General features: G+C 26.9%; 3 protein-coding genes across 10 annotated transcripts in view; 2 read left to right on the forward strand and 1 right to left on the reverse strand.

The window, feature by feature from the left end:
* LOC127280009 (endoribonuclease Dcr-1) lies at window positions 1-8466 on the forward strand. Of its 3 annotated transcripts, XM_051302692.1 has the most exons (22): window positions 1-215; window positions 346-461; window positions 522-681; window positions 760-1055; window positions 1122-1484; window positions 1560-1711; window positions 1776-1987; window positions 2071-2254; window positions 2351-2529; window positions 2592-2743; window positions 2814-2955; window positions 3044-3274; window positions 3343-3522; window positions 3599-3812; window positions 3885-4060; window positions 4141-4319; window positions 4409-4662; window positions 4730-6423; window positions 6641-6872; window positions 6953-7173; window positions 7282-7447; window positions 7541-8466. In XM_051302692.1, exons 1-22 carry the CDS (start codon window positions 156-158, stop codon window positions 7786-7788), a joined length of 5811 nt encoding a protein of 1936 aa, XP_051158649.1. In that variant the 5' UTR covers window positions 1-155; the 3' UTR covers window positions 7789-8466. The 3 variants fall into 3 exon arrangements, with proteins under 3 accessions (XP_051158649.1, XP_051158648.1, XP_051158647.1); XM_051302691.1 differs by having other exon boundaries at window positions 760-1484; XM_051302690.1 differs by having other exon boundaries at window positions 3599-4060.
* On the forward strand, window positions 8296-13447 carry LOC127280015 (sentrin-specific protease 1-like). The gene is made up of 4 exons (XM_051302710.1): window positions 8296-8527; window positions 8836-8920; window positions 8996-9867; window positions 9949-13447. The coding sequence occupies exons 3-4, from the start codon at window positions 9075-9077 to the stop codon at window positions 10902-10904; spliced, it is 1749 nt and encodes a 582-aa protein (XP_051158667.1). The 5' UTR covers window positions 8296-8527; window positions 8836-8920; window positions 8996-9074; the 3' UTR covers window positions 10905-13447.
* Window positions 11417-18896, reverse strand: part of LOC127280010 (low-density lipoprotein receptor-like) — a 25727-nt gene continuing 18247 nt past the window's right edge. For 4 of the 6 annotated variants that reach the window (XM_051302695.1, XM_051302693.1, XM_051302698.1 and 1 more), the window contains 7 exons: window positions 18024-18458; window positions 16374-16685; window positions 15988-16288; window positions 15155-15927; window positions 14783-14866; window positions 14118-14383; window positions 11417-13948 (listed from right to left, as the gene is read on the reverse strand). In XM_051302695.1, coding sequence (XP_051158652.1) covers window positions 13904-13948; window positions 14118-14383; window positions 14783-14866; window positions 15155-15927; window positions 15988-16288; window positions 16374-16685; window positions 18024-18458 — 2216 coding nt within the window. In that variant the 3' untranslated portion in view covers window positions 11417-13903. The remainder of the gene's footprint in view (window positions 13949-14117; window positions 14384-14782; window positions 14867-15154; window positions 15928-15987; window positions 16289-16373; window positions 16686-18023; window positions 18459-18896) is intronic. The other 2 variants (XM_051302697.1, XM_051302694.1) reach the window with 1 other exon arrangement.

Genomic DNA, 18896 nt, shown 5'->3' on the forward strand with positions numbered 1-18896 from the left:
ACTTAACCTAAAAAAAAAGAAAATACTTGAAAAAATTTGACAGATGCATTTATTATGACAAATGCATTTGACAGATTTAACAAACACAGTGATTTTTAGTGTAAATATAATTTTTAATATTTAATATAAGAATTCATATTAAGACAACAGTTTCCATGGCAATTTTTCAAAATGATCAAGTTTACACCAAATCATTTACTCCTCGAGAGTATCAGGTATTGAAAAAATAGTTAATAATTTATGAATTCAGATTTTTTTTTTCGACTAAATTAACATAAACATAGTAATTATTTTTTTAAATTTTGAAAAAAAATTCATTTTTTAAATATTAATAAATAATTACAGGTGGAACTTCTCTACACGGGAAAGGAGAAGAATATAATTGTTTGTTTAGGAAAAAGTTCAGAACAAACTTTTATTGTTATCAAATTAATTCAAGAACTTTCCAATAGTACTAGAAGGTGAGTGTAAAAAAAAATTAAAGACAATAATTAAATTATTAATTTATTACATTTTTGTAGATTATTTTCCGATGGTGGAAAACGATCAATTTATGTATTAAGAGATAAAGAAAAATGTTTAATAAAAGCAACTTACGTTCGACAATTAACAGACTTGAAAGTAATAATATGTGATTCTGGAGTAAGGGCAGATTTTAAGGAACAATTTTCTAATGTTCAGGTATTTTACATTCATTAATAATAATAATTATTATTTTTTAATTAAATAATGAGAGATATTTTTTTTTTTTAATAATAGGTAATAGTAACGACGCTTGAAACATGCGCACAATTAATAGAAGAAAAGAAAATACTGCCAAATGAAATAAATTTAGTTGTAGTTGATCAGTGCCATAAATCTGAGGAAAGAAATAAACTCGATTATATATTGAAATATTTTTTATCCAGCAATGATGTGCCCCGAATAATTGGTCTTGCTGTGCCTTTATTTAATTTGACAACTGTTCCTGGCCGAATTGGTCGTGAAATAGAAAAAATTGAAGCTCTTTTTCAATGTGAAATTGAAACAGCAAGCGATATCATATCAATACTTCGGTTAGTATTTTTAAAAAAAAAATTCTTTTTTTATTTTTTATTAAATTACAATTTTTTTTTTTTTAGTTATAGTCCAAAACCAAAGGAGCTTATTATAGAATATGACGAAGGTGTCAAATGTAATTTATATGAGAATTTAGAAATTTATGCCAATGAAGCTTTATCATTTTTAAATGATCATCGTTATGATCCAACGGAAATTTATACGGAAGAATTTCTTGAGGATATACAAAAAATTCCCAATCCCACAGAGAAACCATGCGAAATGATAAATGATTTTTTATATATTCTTAAAACACTTGGACCATGGTGTGCAGATCGTGCAGCACTTGCACTTATAATGTTAAGTGAAAAATTAAAAATTAAAACACCCTACGAAAGGCATTATCTTCTTTTTAATATGGTGGAATCTTTATTTATAAAAATAAGGTAATTATTTTATTATTTATTATTAATTAATATTAATAAATATTACAAATTTCTTTTTTTTTTTCATTTTTCCAGAGCACATTGTGACTATGTTTTTGAACAATTCAGTGAAAAGGAAAGAATTTATAAATTTTCAACACCAAAAGCACATCGTTTGCTGAAAGTTTTGAAAACTTATACGCCCGTTCAAAATAAAGAGACAAAGTCTGATGATAAGCAAACTAATGGTAATTTTATATAATAATAATAATTAATTTTAATTTATAATAATTAATAATTATCATATTGCAGATGTAAAGAAAAATATAGCTAATGAAACAAATTCAAATCATAGAGAAACATTTCGAAAATCGGGTATTAATTGGCGATCAAATGAAGATGGTCACAGAAAACCAATAAAATCCTCAAGATATATGCGTGGAATTACAGATCCAGATTTGCTTTGTGGAATTATTTTCGTTAATAAGGGATTCACTGCAAAAATTTTGTTTTATTTGTTAAATGTTAGTTTTTAAAAAAAAAAAAAAAATCATTTACATAAAAATAGAATTGCATTTTAATTGAAAACAAAATTATTTTTTAACAGGAAATCAGTAAACACGATGAGGATTTAAAATTTTTATCGCCACTCTACACTAGTGAAAAATCAAATGAGGATGTTAGTTATTCGCGTGATGTTGCGATGGAGCATAAAAAACAAGAAGAAGTTTTAAAACGTTTTCGAATTCACGAATGTAATTTACTCATAGCTACTTCAATTTTAGAAGAAGGTTTGAAAATTTTTTTTCCAATTTCCAAAACAAAATTGATTATAATTTTTTTTTTTTAATATTCTATTAATAAAATATTGAATTTTTTTTTTCAAGGAATTGACATTCCAAAATGTAATCTCGTCATGAGATATGATTTTCCAAAGAATTATCAATCGTATGTACAATGTAAAAGTAGAGCGAGAGCAGTTGACGCTTTACATATTCTTCTAGTGTCACGAGATGAAACAAAAGATTCTGTATGGCAACTCGCTCAATATCATTATATTCAAAAGGTATATCAAATTTTTAAAAATAATTAATTTTGAGTTTTTTTATTTATATTATTATTTTGCAGATTTTATTACTTAAATGTTCAAATAAAGAACCGACTGAAAATGAAGAATTTGAGGCTGATAAATATACAGATATCATTCCACATTATAAACCCCTTGATGAGGAAGACTCAGCTAAAGTCTCTTTTAATTCAGCTATTTCTTTAGTAAATCGGTAAATTTTAAAACATTTTATTCAAAGAAAATAATTATTTTTTTTTTAATAATTCATTGTAAATTTTCAGATATTGTGCAAAATTACCGAGTGATACATTCACTCGATTGACTCCTGAATGGAATACAGAAATAGTTGAAATCGATGAGAAACAAATGTTTATTTGTTCCCTTCGTTTGCCAATTAATTCGCCTGTGAAATACGTTGTTTCTGTAATTATTTTTCTATTTAAATAATTAATAACTATTATTAATTATTTTTTTTATTATATATTTTTTTATTTTATTCTTCTTTTTTTAGTCGTATCCAATGCCAAATAGAGCGATGGCACGAAGAATGGCCGCTTTACAATTATGCGTTGAATTGCATAGAAGAAATGAAATTGACGACAATCTTTTACCAATTGGCAAGGAGAATTTTAAAGCAAAACCCGAAGATGCTGAAGTTCCAGCATTACCCGATGAAAGTAGAGCCGATTTTTCGGAAGCTCGACCTGGAACGACAAAACGTAGACAATATTATTACAAAAAGGTAAATTTTTCCTCAAAATTATTTTATATCAATTTTTTTAAATTTGTATTTATAATTTATTTTCGTAGACTGCTGAAGCATTGACTGACTGTCGGCCTGTGATTGGAAAACCAGCTTTTTTATATCATATTAATATGGTTCTAAGTTGTCCTTTGCCCGAAGAACAAAATACAAGAGGACGTAAAATTTATCCACCTGAAGATGCCGATATTGGATTTGGTATTTTGACTCTTAAAGAAATACCAAAAGTAATTATTTATTATTATTCTCAATTAATTTTTTTTTTTTTTTAAATAATCTTTGAATAATTAATTAATTTTACAGCTTTGTCCTTTTCCAATTTACACACGATCGGGTGAAGTGCACGTTACACTTACGCTTAGCAAGCAAACTGTGATCTTAGATGAAAATCAAATCGATAGAATGGCAACATTTCTTAATTATACATTTACAAATGTATTAAGACTCCAAAAGTATTTAATGCTCTTTGATTTGAATGCATCAGAGAATTCTTATATTATTGTTCCTGTAAAAAAGAGTAGGTATTCAATTTTTTTGTTTAAAAATAATTTAATTAATCTAAAGATAAAATTTATTATTTTCATTTTAGTTTCGTCAAATCGCGATGTTATGGTTGATTGGGAATTTCTCGATAGTATTTATAAAAATCGAGAAATGGTCCCACGTCAAATGCCCGAGGAGGAAAGAAAAGATTTTAAATTTGACGCAACAAAATATCATGACGCAGTAATAATGCCATGGTATAGAAATAAAGATCAGCCACAGGTATATAAATGGAAAATAAGTTTTTAAAAAAATTATTTATTTTACAATAAAAAATTATTAAAATTCTTTTTTTTTTGCAGTATTTTTATGTAGCCGAAATTTGTCCGAATTTAAGTCCAAAATCATCATTTCCCGGCGCCGATTATAATACATTTGAGGAATATTATTTAAAAAAATATGACATTCAAATACAAAATTTGAAGCAACCTTTATTAGACGTTGATCACACTTCCGCTAGACTCAATTTTTTAACTCCCAGGTAATTTTTGTTTTCAATACAACAAAAAAAGAACCAAGTTTGTTGTAATAAATAGTCTCGAATAAATTTTTTTAAATTAATTTTATTAGGTATGTGAATCGAAAAGGTGTTGCTCTACCAACGAGTAGCGAGGAGACAAAAAAGGCAAAACGGGAGAATTTAGAGCAAAAGCAAATACTCGTTCCTGAATTATGTGCAATTCATCCTTTTCCAGCATCACTTTGGCGGCAAGCTGTCTGTTTACCTTGCATTCTTTATCGAATAAATGCTCTTCTATTAGCTAATCAAATTCGATGTCAAGTAGCACAAATGATTAATTTAGGTCAAGAATATTTAAACACAGGTAAGGAAAAATTTGCCTCTCTCTTTTTAATTGTTTGGAAATAATTAATTTTTATTTTTTTTTTTAGATTTCAAATGGGAACCATTGGATTTTGGTTGGAGTCTCGCGGATGTTTTAAATAAATCAAAAGAATTAAATAAAACAAATGAGGCAAAAATGAAAAATCAATTAAATTCCATTGGAAATAATACACTATTAAAACCAGTTAAAATAGAAACAATAAAAACAATAAAAAAATTAAAAGAAATTCCCCAAGATGAAAAAGATTCATGTAATGAAAATGAATTGGAAATTGGTACATGGTCAAATGATATGGCAATATTATCAATGGATTTTAATTCAAAAGAAGCATTTCCCCTTGATGTCACTGCACTTGAGGAAAATTTCAATTGGAATGACGTTCGTTATGGTTCACCAACTTATGAATCAGACGATGCTTATGATTCAGATGAGACTTATAGCGATGGTTTTGGTGATTCAAGTGATGATAGTGATGATGAAGGTAGAGGATTAAAAATTGCCTATATGGGTGAAAATATTGCCGAAGCTGTTGAAGATGAAAAACAAATAACAAAACGTGAAATAAATAAAAAAATTCTCGAACTTCTTGAAAGTGAAAAAAATTCCAATGAAAATTCATGGATTTATGAAAGTGATTCTGATAATGATTTTGATTTGGAGAAACATAAAAATGCACATTTTGAATTTGCTAAAATACGTCGTGAACAAATATTTAATAATGGATCATTTATTTCATATGATGAGGAAATTTTAATAACACGTAAAAATTTGCAAAATTATTCAATGAATTTAAAATTAAATAATGATAATTATAATAATGATTATATGGAAAAAATTGCAAAAAAATTTAAAGAACATTTAAAATGTGGTAAATTTATTGATAATAATGAATTGTTAAAAACAAATTTCAACAAACAAATAAAAATTAAACAAGGTAAAAGTTTATTTAGTTTTGATTATCAACCAATATTGGAAGGCAATTCGGGACCAAGTCCAAGTTTAATATTACAAGCTTTAACAATGTCAAATGCAAATGATGGTATTAATTTGGAGCGTCTTGAAACAATTGGCGATTCATTTCTTAAATATGCAATAACAACATATTTATATTGTACATATGATAATATTCATGAGGGTAAATTAAGTCATTTACGTTCAAAACAAGTGAGTAATTTAAATCTCTATCGTCTTGGTCGGCAAAAAATGTTGGGCGAAAGTATGATAGCAACAAAATTTGAACCACATGACAATTGGTTACCACCATGTTATTATGTGCCTAAAGAATTGGAACAGGCATTAATTGAATCGGGTGTACCGTCAACATTATGGAATCAAGCCGATATGCCACAATTGCAAGCTGTTAATCCAATGGAAATAAATCAATTGGTACGTGAAACTGAGCATAAATTAGAAATAATGAAAATTGAATTGGATCGTAATGATAGTGAATCAATAAATGATGTTGATAATAATTTACGTTGTTTTATACCTTATAATTTAATAACACAACATAGTATACCGGATAAAAGTATTGCTGATTGTGTTGAGGCATTAATTGGTGCTTATTTAATTGCCTGTGGACCAAGGGGTGCTCTTTTATTTATGGCTTGGTTGGGAATACATGTTTTGCCCACGGAGAAATTTTACATTGTTCAAGATAATGAGCCAAATGAAAGACCGGCTGGTAGCTCACCATACGTTCAAGAAACAAATGAACACGGTCAAATTGTTTGGAAGCAGGTAGAATTTTTTTTTTTATAATAATTTTTTTTTCCTTTACTTTCCCTTTTTTTTCTTTTTTTTTTCTTTCAATTTAATATTGTAAAAGAAGCAAATTTTATAATTTTCAAAAATTTTAATTAATTTCTTTGAACCGTTCAAAAAAATTAAATTATACTAAATAATTAAATGTAGATAATTATTTTTTATTTCTAAAGAAATATTTTTTTTTGCGCAGATTCGTTATGGTAAATTGGAGGAACCACAAAATCCATTATTAAAATATGTGCCAAATCCTGAACATGAATTGGAACAAATGCTCGATGGTTATGATTTTTTGGAGGAAAAAATTGGTTATAAATTCAATGATAGAAGTTATTTGCTACAAGCATTTACACATGCTTCTTATCAACCAAATAGATTAACCGATTGTTATCAGCGATTAGAATTTCTCGGCGATGCTGTTTTAGGTAAAAAAAAATATTTTTAATTAGAAAAACTCGAATAATTTTATAAATTAAATGTTTTTGTAAATTGTATTTTGTTTTAGATTATTTAATCACAAGGCATTTGTATGAAGATTCAAGGCAACATTCACCTGGAGCATTAACTGATTTAAGATCAGCTCTTGTAAATAACACAATTTTCGCATCATTGGCAGTAAGATGTGGTTTTCAAAAATATTTTCGTCATTTATCACCGGGATTGAGTGTTGTTATTGATAGATTTGTCAGAATTCAAGAAGAAAATGGACATTCCATTAGCGAAGAGGTTTTTAATTTTTTGCTTTTAAAAAAAAAATAATATTTAATTAAAATTAAATTTTTCATTTATTTTAATTAATTAAATAAATTTATTAAAATTTGTTAATAATTTCAGTATTATTTAATTGGAGAGGAAGAATGTGAAGAAGCAGAAGATGTTGAAGTACCAAAGGCATTGGGAGATGTTTTTGAATCTCTAGCAGGTGCAATTTATTTAGACAGCGGAATGTCCCTGGATGCTGTTTGGAGTGTTTATTATAAAATAATGAAATCTGAAATTGGTAAAAAAAAAAAAGATTAATTTTAATTCATTACGAATAGAAGAAAAATTTCGAAATTAAAATTTAAATTATCTTTCACTTTTTTTTTCACAGAGCAATTTAGTACAAATGTTCCTAAATCACCGATTCGTGAACTTTTGGAATTGGAGCCAGAAACGGCGAAATTTGGTAAACCAGAAAAATTGGCAGATGGTCGACGTGTTCGTGTAATTGTTGATGTTTTTGGTAAAGGTTCATTTAAAGGAATTGGACGAAATTATCGTATTGCAAAATGTACAGCGGCAAAATGTGCATTAAAAAAATTAAAAAGAATGCAAAATTGCCAAAAGGAAAAACTATAATATATTTGTAAATAATTAACTAAAAAAGTAATTTAAATAATTTTTTAATTTATATATGCAAAATAGAGAGAAAAGTCATATAGGAAAATTATAAATGTTTAATTGTAATTAGATGATACTTTTGTATCATTATTTTCCATGAAATGATTTTTTTAAAGTATTCTCAAACAAATCAATAAAAAAATTTTGTCAATCGCGATTTAATTTCTGAAATATATTTTATTTAGATCGAATAGTGTTTTTGCTTTCGATCTAAAAAAAAAGGAAAATTAAAATAAATCGTGTCATTTTTTTATTTTATTAGTGTGAGAATTTTTTTTAATATTTAATGATTGTATACATACAAAGACTGTTAAAGCGTGCAATTATAGTCCTTTGATGATAAAATTGTGTTTTTGAATTAATTTATCTTCAAATTATTATTCTTTTTTTTTTTTTGAAATTTGGCGGACATTTTCTTCCAGTCACGTGACTTGCGCGTGTGCATTAGAGAATTGAACATAACCTCAAATTTCAGTGTTTGCCGAACAATTGCGAAGTTAATCAAAATTCAATTAAAATCAATAAATTAAGAAATTTGATTAAAAATTTGTTACATTTTATTTCATTACGTTATTTTGTACACCTTATTTCCCAATTGAGATATAAATATTTTGAATGTAACGAAAAAAAAAAGAATAGGAACAACGGTTATTAATAAGGCGGGTGTTTCCCAATTGCATCTAGCGTTGATAAAAATGTAAGTTATTTCCTTTTTTTTTACATCTATTTTAATTTCATTTATATCAGTTTATGAATATTCTAGTTTTCACGAGATTAAGTTTACATTTTTCGTATTTGTTTTGTTTGCTAACCTTAAACTTAGGTTATAGCTTATTGATGTGAAAAATGCTTATTTAATGACCTGTTTTGAAAAGAAAATTTAGAGAAAAAATTTTTTGTCATAATTTTCCAATAATTAACAAAAATAGAGTAAAAGAACGTGTTAATTAGTATTTAATTGCAATTTTGTGTAACAAAAATTAAGTTTTGTTTTTTATATTCTAGGTTTAGGATAAAAGTGGAAATTTTTTTGAGTGGCGACTATTTTTGACACTCATTTTATCATCGCAAATACGTGGTGATTAATAATGTATGTTTTGAATATTAAATTTAATTAGTGGAAAAAAAAAAATGTTTAAGAATCTAATTTTTTGTCTTCTTTTAGGTCATCCGTATATAATTGAATGGAATTTGTGAATTTAAAAAGTGTAAAATTGAACATATGATCACATTAGGTGGTCACGATGAACATGGTAAACAACGTATTTGATTTTATTCGTAATATTTTTACCTGGGCTGATCGTAACGAAAGAAAACGTACGGCAAATGATGCATTAACATATGAACCAGAAATAATTGGCAATAAACGATTTCGTTATGGTGATACATTATTTGGCAATGAATTATTTTTAAATGTTCAACACAATGAAAATAATGAGAATATCGATGATAATGATGATATGGAAATTATTGCTGAATTTCATTCAAGTCCATTAATAAAATCATCATCATCATCAAGCCAAATGAATAATCGAAGAAATAAACGTCGTTCGCTACCAGCAACAAAAGCAAATTCTTATCGTAATCAACAATCGTATCATTATTTAAATAATAATAATAGTAATTCTGAAATGGGTTGCAGTCGTGGTAGGGAACAACCTTCATCATCTTCATCTTCATCTGATCCACATAATTCAACATTGGTTAGAACACATCGTCTACAGGAGAAACGACAGTATGGTGAGCTGTTGCAGAATTTTGTTCCTCAACGAAGGGATATATTGCGTGGTGAAGATGAAAAAAATCATATTTCTTCTATTGAAGTAATTGAACTCGATAAAAGTGATGAGTCACAAACATCACAAAAATCCATTCCAATTCAACAAAAGAGGCAAATTTATACACCATGGCGTTGTGATAGAGGTAGAAATTATTCTGGTAGTAGAAATAATTTCAAACAAACAATATCGAGAATTCAAATTGAAAAAGAAGAACCAGTTAAGCCAATTTTCACAATTGGTAAAAATAAAAATCCAGGTGAGTTTATTCCAACAAAATTTTGCTTTTTTAATAATTAATTAATAATTAATAATAATTTTTTTTTTTTTTCATTCACAGAAAATGAAATGCCCCTGAAAGTGTTACAAACAAATACATTGCGCGATGCATTAGCATCAAAATTGGTGTTAAAAAAAGATTTAGTGCCACAAATTGCAAAACGTCATGATGAAAGAATAAAACAACAATTACGTGAAGCTGAAGAATTAAAACGTCGTGCAAATCTTTTATCGGACGCAAATCGTATGACACGTGAATTATCACTTGAGGAACAATTGGCGCGTACATTAAAATTATGTAAAGAAGTTATTGATGATCGTGAAATACCCGATGATGAACCATTACCAATACTCACTGATGTTATGTTACGCGATGTTCAAAATGCACTTTCATCACGTTCATCAAATGATATTCTTGCCGAAGGTTTTGGTTTAAGAATAACACGTAAAGATATACAAACATTATCAGGTTTAAATTGGTTAAATGATGAAGTGATTAATTTTTATATGAATTTACTTATTGAACGTGGTGAGAAAAATGAAAAATTTCCCAATGTACATGCAATGAATACATTTTTTTATCCAAAATTATTATCAAGCGGTCATTCATCATTAAAAAGATGGACAAGAAAAGTTGATATTTTCGCTAAGGATATTGTTGTTGTGCCAATTCATCTTGGTATTCATTGGTGTATGTCAATTATTGATTTTAGGGACAAAACAATTAAATATTTTGACAGTATGGGAAGTGCAAATCCCAAATGTCTTGTTGCATTACGTAAATATTTAGAGGATGAAAGTCTTGATAAAAAGAAAAAATCATACGATACAAGTGATTGGAAACTTGATAGTGTCAAAGACATTCCACAACAAATGAACGGTAGTGATTGTGGTGTATTTTCATGTATGTTCGCTGAATTTATTTGCGCAAAAAGAAATATTACATTTACACAACAGGATATGCCCTATTTTAGAAATAAAATGGTTTATGAAATTCTCAAGGGTAAACTCATGTAAAAATCAAGGAAAGTGAGTAAAAAATTGTCTAAATAATTTCTATTTGAAATTTAAAAAAAAAAATATTTCTTCGTTTTTTTTAAAGAGATCAAGACAAAGTTTTCTTTGTTATAACGATTTCTATAAACTTGGTATTTAAAAACTCGATTTTCTTTTTCTTTTTTTAGAATTAAATTTAGTCTTTTAATACTTGTCTTCGAATTACATTTTTTTGGCTTCTATTTATTCAAAAATGACATGCTCACATATAATTTTTACTTCGAATTTTTTTGTTTGTAAATAATTTACTTTTTTATTTAAAAATCCTGATAAATTTAAAAATGAAAATACAAAAAAAAAAAAAATTAAAATAATAATTTCAAAAGAAAAAGTTAGATAATAACGAATAAAAATAAATTGACGACGAACTGCTTCCATCTTAATTAAAATAATAATAATAATAATAAATTTATCAAATGAATTTTCAAATGAATAAAAAGAAACTAATTTTGTGAAAAATAATAACTGGATAATATTTTTCATTTCTTTATTTATACAATTATTTTTATTATAATATATATTTATATATACGTTTGTGTGTATATGTGTTTGTGTTTTTTTCTTTTTTTTTTTTAATGGTAATGTTGCATTATAGAAATTATGTTTGACACAATTTTGGCGGATAAATTGGCTACGTTAAGGTTTCAATCCCTTTACGATTCGCGCGCAACAATCTTGTGACTATCATTCACCACACTCTCTACTTTTTTTTCAATTAAAATAAACGGGAGAGCCTCTATGCTTAAATAATAATTTTTTTTTTTTATAACCGCAGATCTAATACACTCTTTTTTAATTAGCGAAGAACAAATTTGTAAATGATTGAACAAAAAAAAAAATTAAAATCTTTAACAAATTTATAAACAATAAAAATATTTACATTCATAATTCGTGAGACATTGTTTATTAATTTAACAGTTATGAATTTTATTTTCAAACAAAAATGTAATATTTTAATATCTATTTAAATTGAAAAAAAAAATTTAATTAATTATTATTAATTTAATTAATTTTAAAAATTATTTTTTTTAAAACATTTTCAATTATAGATTATATATTAATAAATGGTATTTTAAAAGTGCATTTATTTAAATTTTTTTTTGTTTAAAATAAAAATTTTAATTTTAACTGTCGGAAGACGATTTTAAAATTAAAAGCAAGACTCGATTCTTTAAAGCAGATCCTTTTTTTTTTTGGGGGGGAAAAATTATGGCACCAGCGTACGAATTTGGTCTTGCTTTATTTTTATTGAAAAGAAAAAAATTTGTTCTTCATGAGTGCCGCTTAATTCTATAAAAGAATGCGACAAATTGCGAAATAATTTTTTTTTTCAAAAAGTTAGTGATTGAAACATTAAATCACTGGACGTTTCAAGTTTTCGAATTTGATTCGCTATTTTAGAAGCATTCTTTTGAAACATTACCCGAAGAAAGTATAATATGTTGAGTAAAGTCGGAAACAGTTTTTTTTTTTTTTTACGACATAAACAAAATTTCATGTAGATTTTTTTTTTCCCCCTCAACAGACGCACAGTCACACTTAGTGTCATTGAGCTGCTCTTAATTACATCTAATTAATTTGTCACCTGTTACATTATTATTATTATTATTATTATTATTAATATTATTATTAATATTATTTATTATTATTACAATAATTAACAAAATTCTCCTATTAAGTATGAGCTCTTTATGGCATTTAATAAAATCTACCATGAGAAAGCACGAGCAGCTTTTTTTAAATAATTTTTTTCATTTTTTTTTTTAAATTTCTTAATTTTAAAAGTTTGGACGTGCTAGGAGCGCTGCTCGTGCCGCTTCGTGTACAAAGCACAAAAGGAGAAACACGCCTTTTTTAATTAAAAAAAAAAATCATTTATCACTCAAAACCGATAGGACAGGAATTTTTTTTTTCTTTTAAATTGACAAATTTTTCTTTTTTTAATTTTTAAACTAATTAATACTTTTCTTAATTAATTTTGCACTCTAAGTGTTAAATTTGGTAATTTTGACTAGTCGAAATTTACAAAAAAAAAAAAAATATGGAAATTAATTTTTTCCATAGAGTAATTGAAAAAAGAAAAAAAAATCAAAATAACTTAAATACTAAATTTAATAGTATAGCAAAATAATTTTAACAGATAAAATAAAAATCTTATAAATTAATGTCATTTATCGTTAAAAATTAAAATCCCTTATTTTGATTATTAATAAAAATTAAAAATTCTTTGGGACCATAAATTAAGAATTCGTTTCTTCACAACGAAAAAGAATAATTAAAATATCGGATTTGAGTGTTTAGACGATTACAATTGTAAAATTTACAATTTCCAATTAAAAAAAAAAAAAAAAAAAAAAAATCGCAGATCTTTTAACGAATACTGTTTTATGTACAAATATAACAATAATTTAAATTAAATAACGTTCACGAACGTGTAAATATATACAGAGTTTTTTTTTTTTTTCAACTTATCACGGAAGTAAAATTTTTTTTTTTTTTTTTTTCCTCATCTCTCTAGAAAAGTGTATTTACAATTTAAGAAAAGTGTCTTTTCATTAAATCGAATGTCAAATTAGAATTGATCAGCCACATAAGGCATCTAAAATTGTTATAGCCAAAAGAGGCTCCTCCTCCTTTTGTGCAAGAAGAAAACAAAATCTTTAACGCGATTGTGTATAGTTTAAAACTCATAAGGATGACATGCACAAGTTCATTTAAAAGGAAAGGACGTAGTAGTATAAAAAATAAACATAATCACAGCTGAGTTGGCAGGCAGGCGCGCATTCCGGCAGACTTAGGAGTAATCGCTCGAAAGTTTCTCTCTTTTTTGTTTTTTCTCTCTTAGATCTTTTTTTGGACGCGATCATTTTTTTTTATTGCACGGGGTTAAAAATCTTCTCAGCCTGCTGAGCCCCATTTTTTCTTTTCTTTTGTTTTTGTTTTTGAAGACCATTTAAATCTTAAACGTAATCGTTTGTTCCAGGACTCGTCAATGGCTCCTGGGCCTGTTCATAAAATTAATTTTCAAATTAAATTTCTATTTAACAGAATTTACATAATTAAAATAATTTTTATAACATGAAACACAATAATTTTACTATTTAATGTTGTTAGTATAATAATGTTTTGTGACCTAGTTTATAATTAATATATGAAAATTTAATTTCTATTTACCTCTTCGCCAACACTTGCATTTGGAAGTGGAAACCTATTTTTCTCAAGACTAAATTGATCCTCCGTTGTTTTTCTATAAACTGGATTATCGAAATTCATACTTGTGACATTACGATGTAAATAATGCCTGTAGCATAAAACTGCCACAAGTGCAAGTAACAAAAGTCCTAATGAAACAATTCCAATCACAATTCCAGCGACTAAACCACGATCTGACGGTTCATTTGTTGAATTACTACTTTCATCTGGTTCCGGATTAACTGGATCTAAAGAAAATTCATTTATTTACATATTTTTCTTATTATTATTTGCCTAACATTTTTTTAAACAACTACATTTTGTACTAATTGTAAGTATTAATTAGACAAATTCTCAAAAAATTTTAATTGTTAAAAATGCCTTGAATATTATCAAAATTAAAAAAACAGTTTCAAAAATTTTAATAATATTGATTTAAAATGTTAGTTCTTTTTTTTTAGGTGGAGGATAAAAAAATATGAAAACCATTTTAAAGATGCATTAAAAAATATTGAGAAAAATTATTCAAATCTCATGCAAATCATGTTTTTCCTTTTTTCATGCACCTTATGTATGTTAAAACCATGAGGGGGAAAATTTGAAATTTTTAGAGCAAAAGTTAAAAAAAAAATCCAATGATTACTTACTAGAACTTGTGGAAATATTGAGAGGCACAAGCTTCTTGAATGGCTTAATCACCTCTTTTGTCGTAGGCGCAACTGTCGTTGTTACTGGAATATCCCATTTTTTTCATGCAACATCGATGCAAATAATAATGAATATTAACAAAAAAAAAAAAAAAGGAAAATATATATAAATCGATAAGCGGCTGATGCAAAAAGTAAAATTATTTTTATCGTTTAAAAAATTAAAATTCAATTTTGAATTAAATTACAAAACAAAATTTTTTTAATCTAAATTTTCAAAAATTGAACCCTTTTAAAAAAAATAATACTGACCATTTTAAAAATTCATGCACAACCAAATATTCCTACAATAAATAATGAAAAATATCTTACCGTTTTCAACGCACATGAGTCCATCGGGCAATAATCGTAGACCATCAGGACAAGCGCAACTAAGTAATGGCGAACGTGAATTAATTTTCGGCGCAGGCAAACACAAATGACTACAATGTCCATTAACCGCTTGACATTGATTAATTCCATCAGGTTGACGATAGGGATGATAAACATGTACCACCATTGGATGTTGTTGTGATCTCAATGATGTTATTGCCTCAACATCTTTGCCAGTGAATTTATTTGCTTTAAATATTGTCTCTTTATCCCAATCTGTCCAATAAACATAATCCTCAAATGTTGTAATACTAAATGGATGTCGCAATGAATCGGGTGAATATAAAATTGTTCTACGTCCTGAACCATCATAATTACACGATGCAATTATATTTAATTTTGCATCAACCCAATAGACTTTTTTTCCAATTAAATCCAATGTTAAGCCATTTGGCCATTTTATTTCTGTACCAACAATTACTGATCTATGTGAACCATCCATTCCAGCGCGTTCAATTCGCGCTTCAATACCCCAATCGGTCCAAAACATCCAACCCTCTATTGGATTAAGGGCAATTGCCCTCGGTTCTTGTACTTGATCTGTTATTAAAGTTTTTCTCATATTACCCTCAAAATTTGCCAATTCAATTGTATTTTTCTCGGCGTCTGTCCAATATAAATGATTGTAAATCCAATCAACTGCAAGGCCATCGGACGTTGTCATATCCTGATCAATCACTGCTGTTCTTTCGTTGCCCTCGTCAATTGGTGCTCTGAAAAAAAAATTTTTAATTCCAAAATTTGAATTACAAATTTTTTTCCACAAAACCTACTTGTATATTTTCTTCTCGCTCACATCACTCCAAAATATCATTCCCGTACGAAAGACAAAATCAAGTGCAGTTGCCATTTTTGTATCGTTAACAATTGACGTCATTTCCTGACGATCGAGTGCAACTTTTCTAATATCGTGTCGTCTTGCAAAAAGTAAACTCGCATGACCCTCAGCTGCTTTACAACGTGTCAAATTTCTCGGATCACGTAAATAACCAGCTGCACAACTACATTTAAATGTGCCTTTTTCATTGAAACAATATTGTGAACATGTTCCTGGTTCTTGACACTCGTCAATATCTAAAACAAATAATTTTTTAATAATTTTGAAATTTAAAAATTGTTCTTCAATTTTGTTGAAAAAAAAAAAAAATATTATAATTACCATCGCAAGTTCGATTGTCAACGAGTTTATATCCTGGATTACAATCACATCTGTAACCAATGGGAAGATCAATACAGATTTGAGAACAGCCACCGTTATTTGTTAAGCATTCATTGATTCCACAAAGTTCGTTACTTTCGTCCTCCCAACCAATGCAATCAGGCTTTTTGTCACAAACATTTTTCAATGGTATACATGAGCCCTGACTGCATTCAAATTCAGTTGTTGGATCACATGCTTTTATATTTGATGTACAATTTTTTTCATCACTTCCATCGGCGCAATCTGTTTTTCCATCACAATAAAGATGACCTAAAAACATAATGAAAAAGAAAAATTTTATTAACAAATAAGTACCTTTTAGTATAATTACAATTTTTTTTTCATTAAAATACAAAAGGGAAGTAAATATAATTTAAAATTTGAATAAAATTAAGTTATAAGAAATGAATAATTAAAAAAAATACCAATAGAACAAAAAAGGTAAATAATAAAAAAAATTCTATTTTGCAAATATAGAATTTTTTTCAGTTTTCTGATTCAATGTGTAAAAAATTTAATCCTTTTTTTTTATAAATTTTTAATCTCGTTCACTTATCACCTTTGAAGACAAATATCTCTTTTTACTCAAAGAGACTCGGAAACACTTTGAAATGTAGATCGGTGCATTTAGTCAGCTCAGTTTCGAGGGTTCTTTAAAATCTACTTGAATCAGTAAATTGCTGAATCGACGTACTTGAGTATCGAATATTCCCCCCCCCTATCTATCTTTCAAGACGATTAAAATTTATGACTGAGATGTAAAATAATAAATTTGTCTTTTTGTTCAATATAAAAGCTCACGTGAATTTTTATTATAGAATAGAATAATAAATTTAATTCGTGACAATTGAATTAAAAAATTTATCGAAAAGATTTAAATAAACGATCATTCTAATATTTTATTTACAGATTTTCTTTGCTTCAAAAAAAAGTGGGTCGTGACAAGTTCTTTATCCAACTTTGTGGAATACTTTAAGGATTGTTTTGCTAAAAAAAAAAAAAAGGAACGTTTATCAAAGCATCAATAAGATCATAATTTCCTGATTTCTCATAATTGGAAAATTTTAATTAAAAAATAAAAAAACAATAGAAATCCCAGAGAATATTAATTCGAATTTATAAGGGAATAATTTATTTATTTTATACAAAATAAATAAATAAAATACTTTGCTGATTTGTCTAATTTAAACTTGAAACAAAGTAAAATATTTCATATAATTAGCGAAAGAAATCGATAATACAATTCCACAGCTTTACTGGTGAGGAACTTAAATTTTATTTCCGACAAGATGAACTTTTGAAACATCAAAACTTTTTTAATGTTTGAAACGTATATATATATATATATATATACAGCTAGCATTGTTCACAACAAATTTATTCATACTGACGAGATGAAATTACTGACCTATTTCAAAATCTTCTCTACACCAATTCTAGATACATTTGCACATTTATTGACGATGCAGCTAAATATATTTTATGACCAATGTTTCGCCAAAAAAGAAAAATAAGTCAATATTTAATATGAAAAAAAAATAAAATTTAACGAAACAATTAATTAGAAATTAAAATTTTCTTTTCAAATTAAAAAGAAAAAAATCTAACCTGATATGCAAGATCGATCACCGCATTGAAATTGATCGGCTCTACAAGAGATGTTGTGACATCTTTCCAATGATTCATCAGCGCCATTTGAACAATCTTTATCGCCATCGCAAACCCAACTTTGATGAATGCAAGTTATCCTATCGCCACAATCAAATTCGTGTTCAGCGCAATGACTATTTTTTCCATGCGGTGGATCTTTGCAGCCAATTTCATCTGAATGATCTGGACAATCGAAATCTCCATCGCAACGCCATTTCGATGAGATGCAATGTGTTGGTGAACATGTAAAATCTGTGCCATCATTACAAGTAACTGGACCGCAATCTTTTTCATCACTTCCATCACCACAATCATCGTCCTTGTCGCAAACCCAACGTTTATGAATACAATGTTTATTGGCACATGTAAATTCGTCAGTTCGGCATGTTTCATCTAAAAAAAATTAACAAAATAAATATATTTCCCATTTTTTCTTCTATATTATTAAAAAAAACCAAAATAATTCATTTACGTAGAAATAAATAATTTATTAAAATTTTATTTAAATTATCTCTTCGATTTTTAATTTAAATTTTAATTATAAAAAAAAAAAATTAATAAAAAAACTCTATTTATTTTTTTATTGTATACTACATATCAAACGTGAAAAATAAACATGTAAAGCAAATACAATTAAAATAAATGCAAACAATAGTGTCAATAATAAGTTCACAAAAAAGCAAATAAAAAATTTTTTTTTCCTGTAAAAAAAAATTGTACAAAGCTATAATGTTAACGAAAAATATTTTTCAATAAACAAATGAAATACATATAAATAAAAAAAAAAGAGAAGTTTATTATTTATTAAATACAGTATTGAAGCACAGTGAA

Source organism: Leptopilina boulardi, unplaced genomic scaffold (assembly GCF_019393585.1).
Source record: "Leptopilina boulardi isolate dan_hultmark-lab unplaced genomic scaffold, ZJU_Lbou_2.1 LbouV2_229, whole genome shotgun sequence".
NCBI lineage: Eukaryota > Metazoa > Arthropoda > Insecta > Hymenoptera > Figitidae > Leptopilina > Leptopilina boulardi.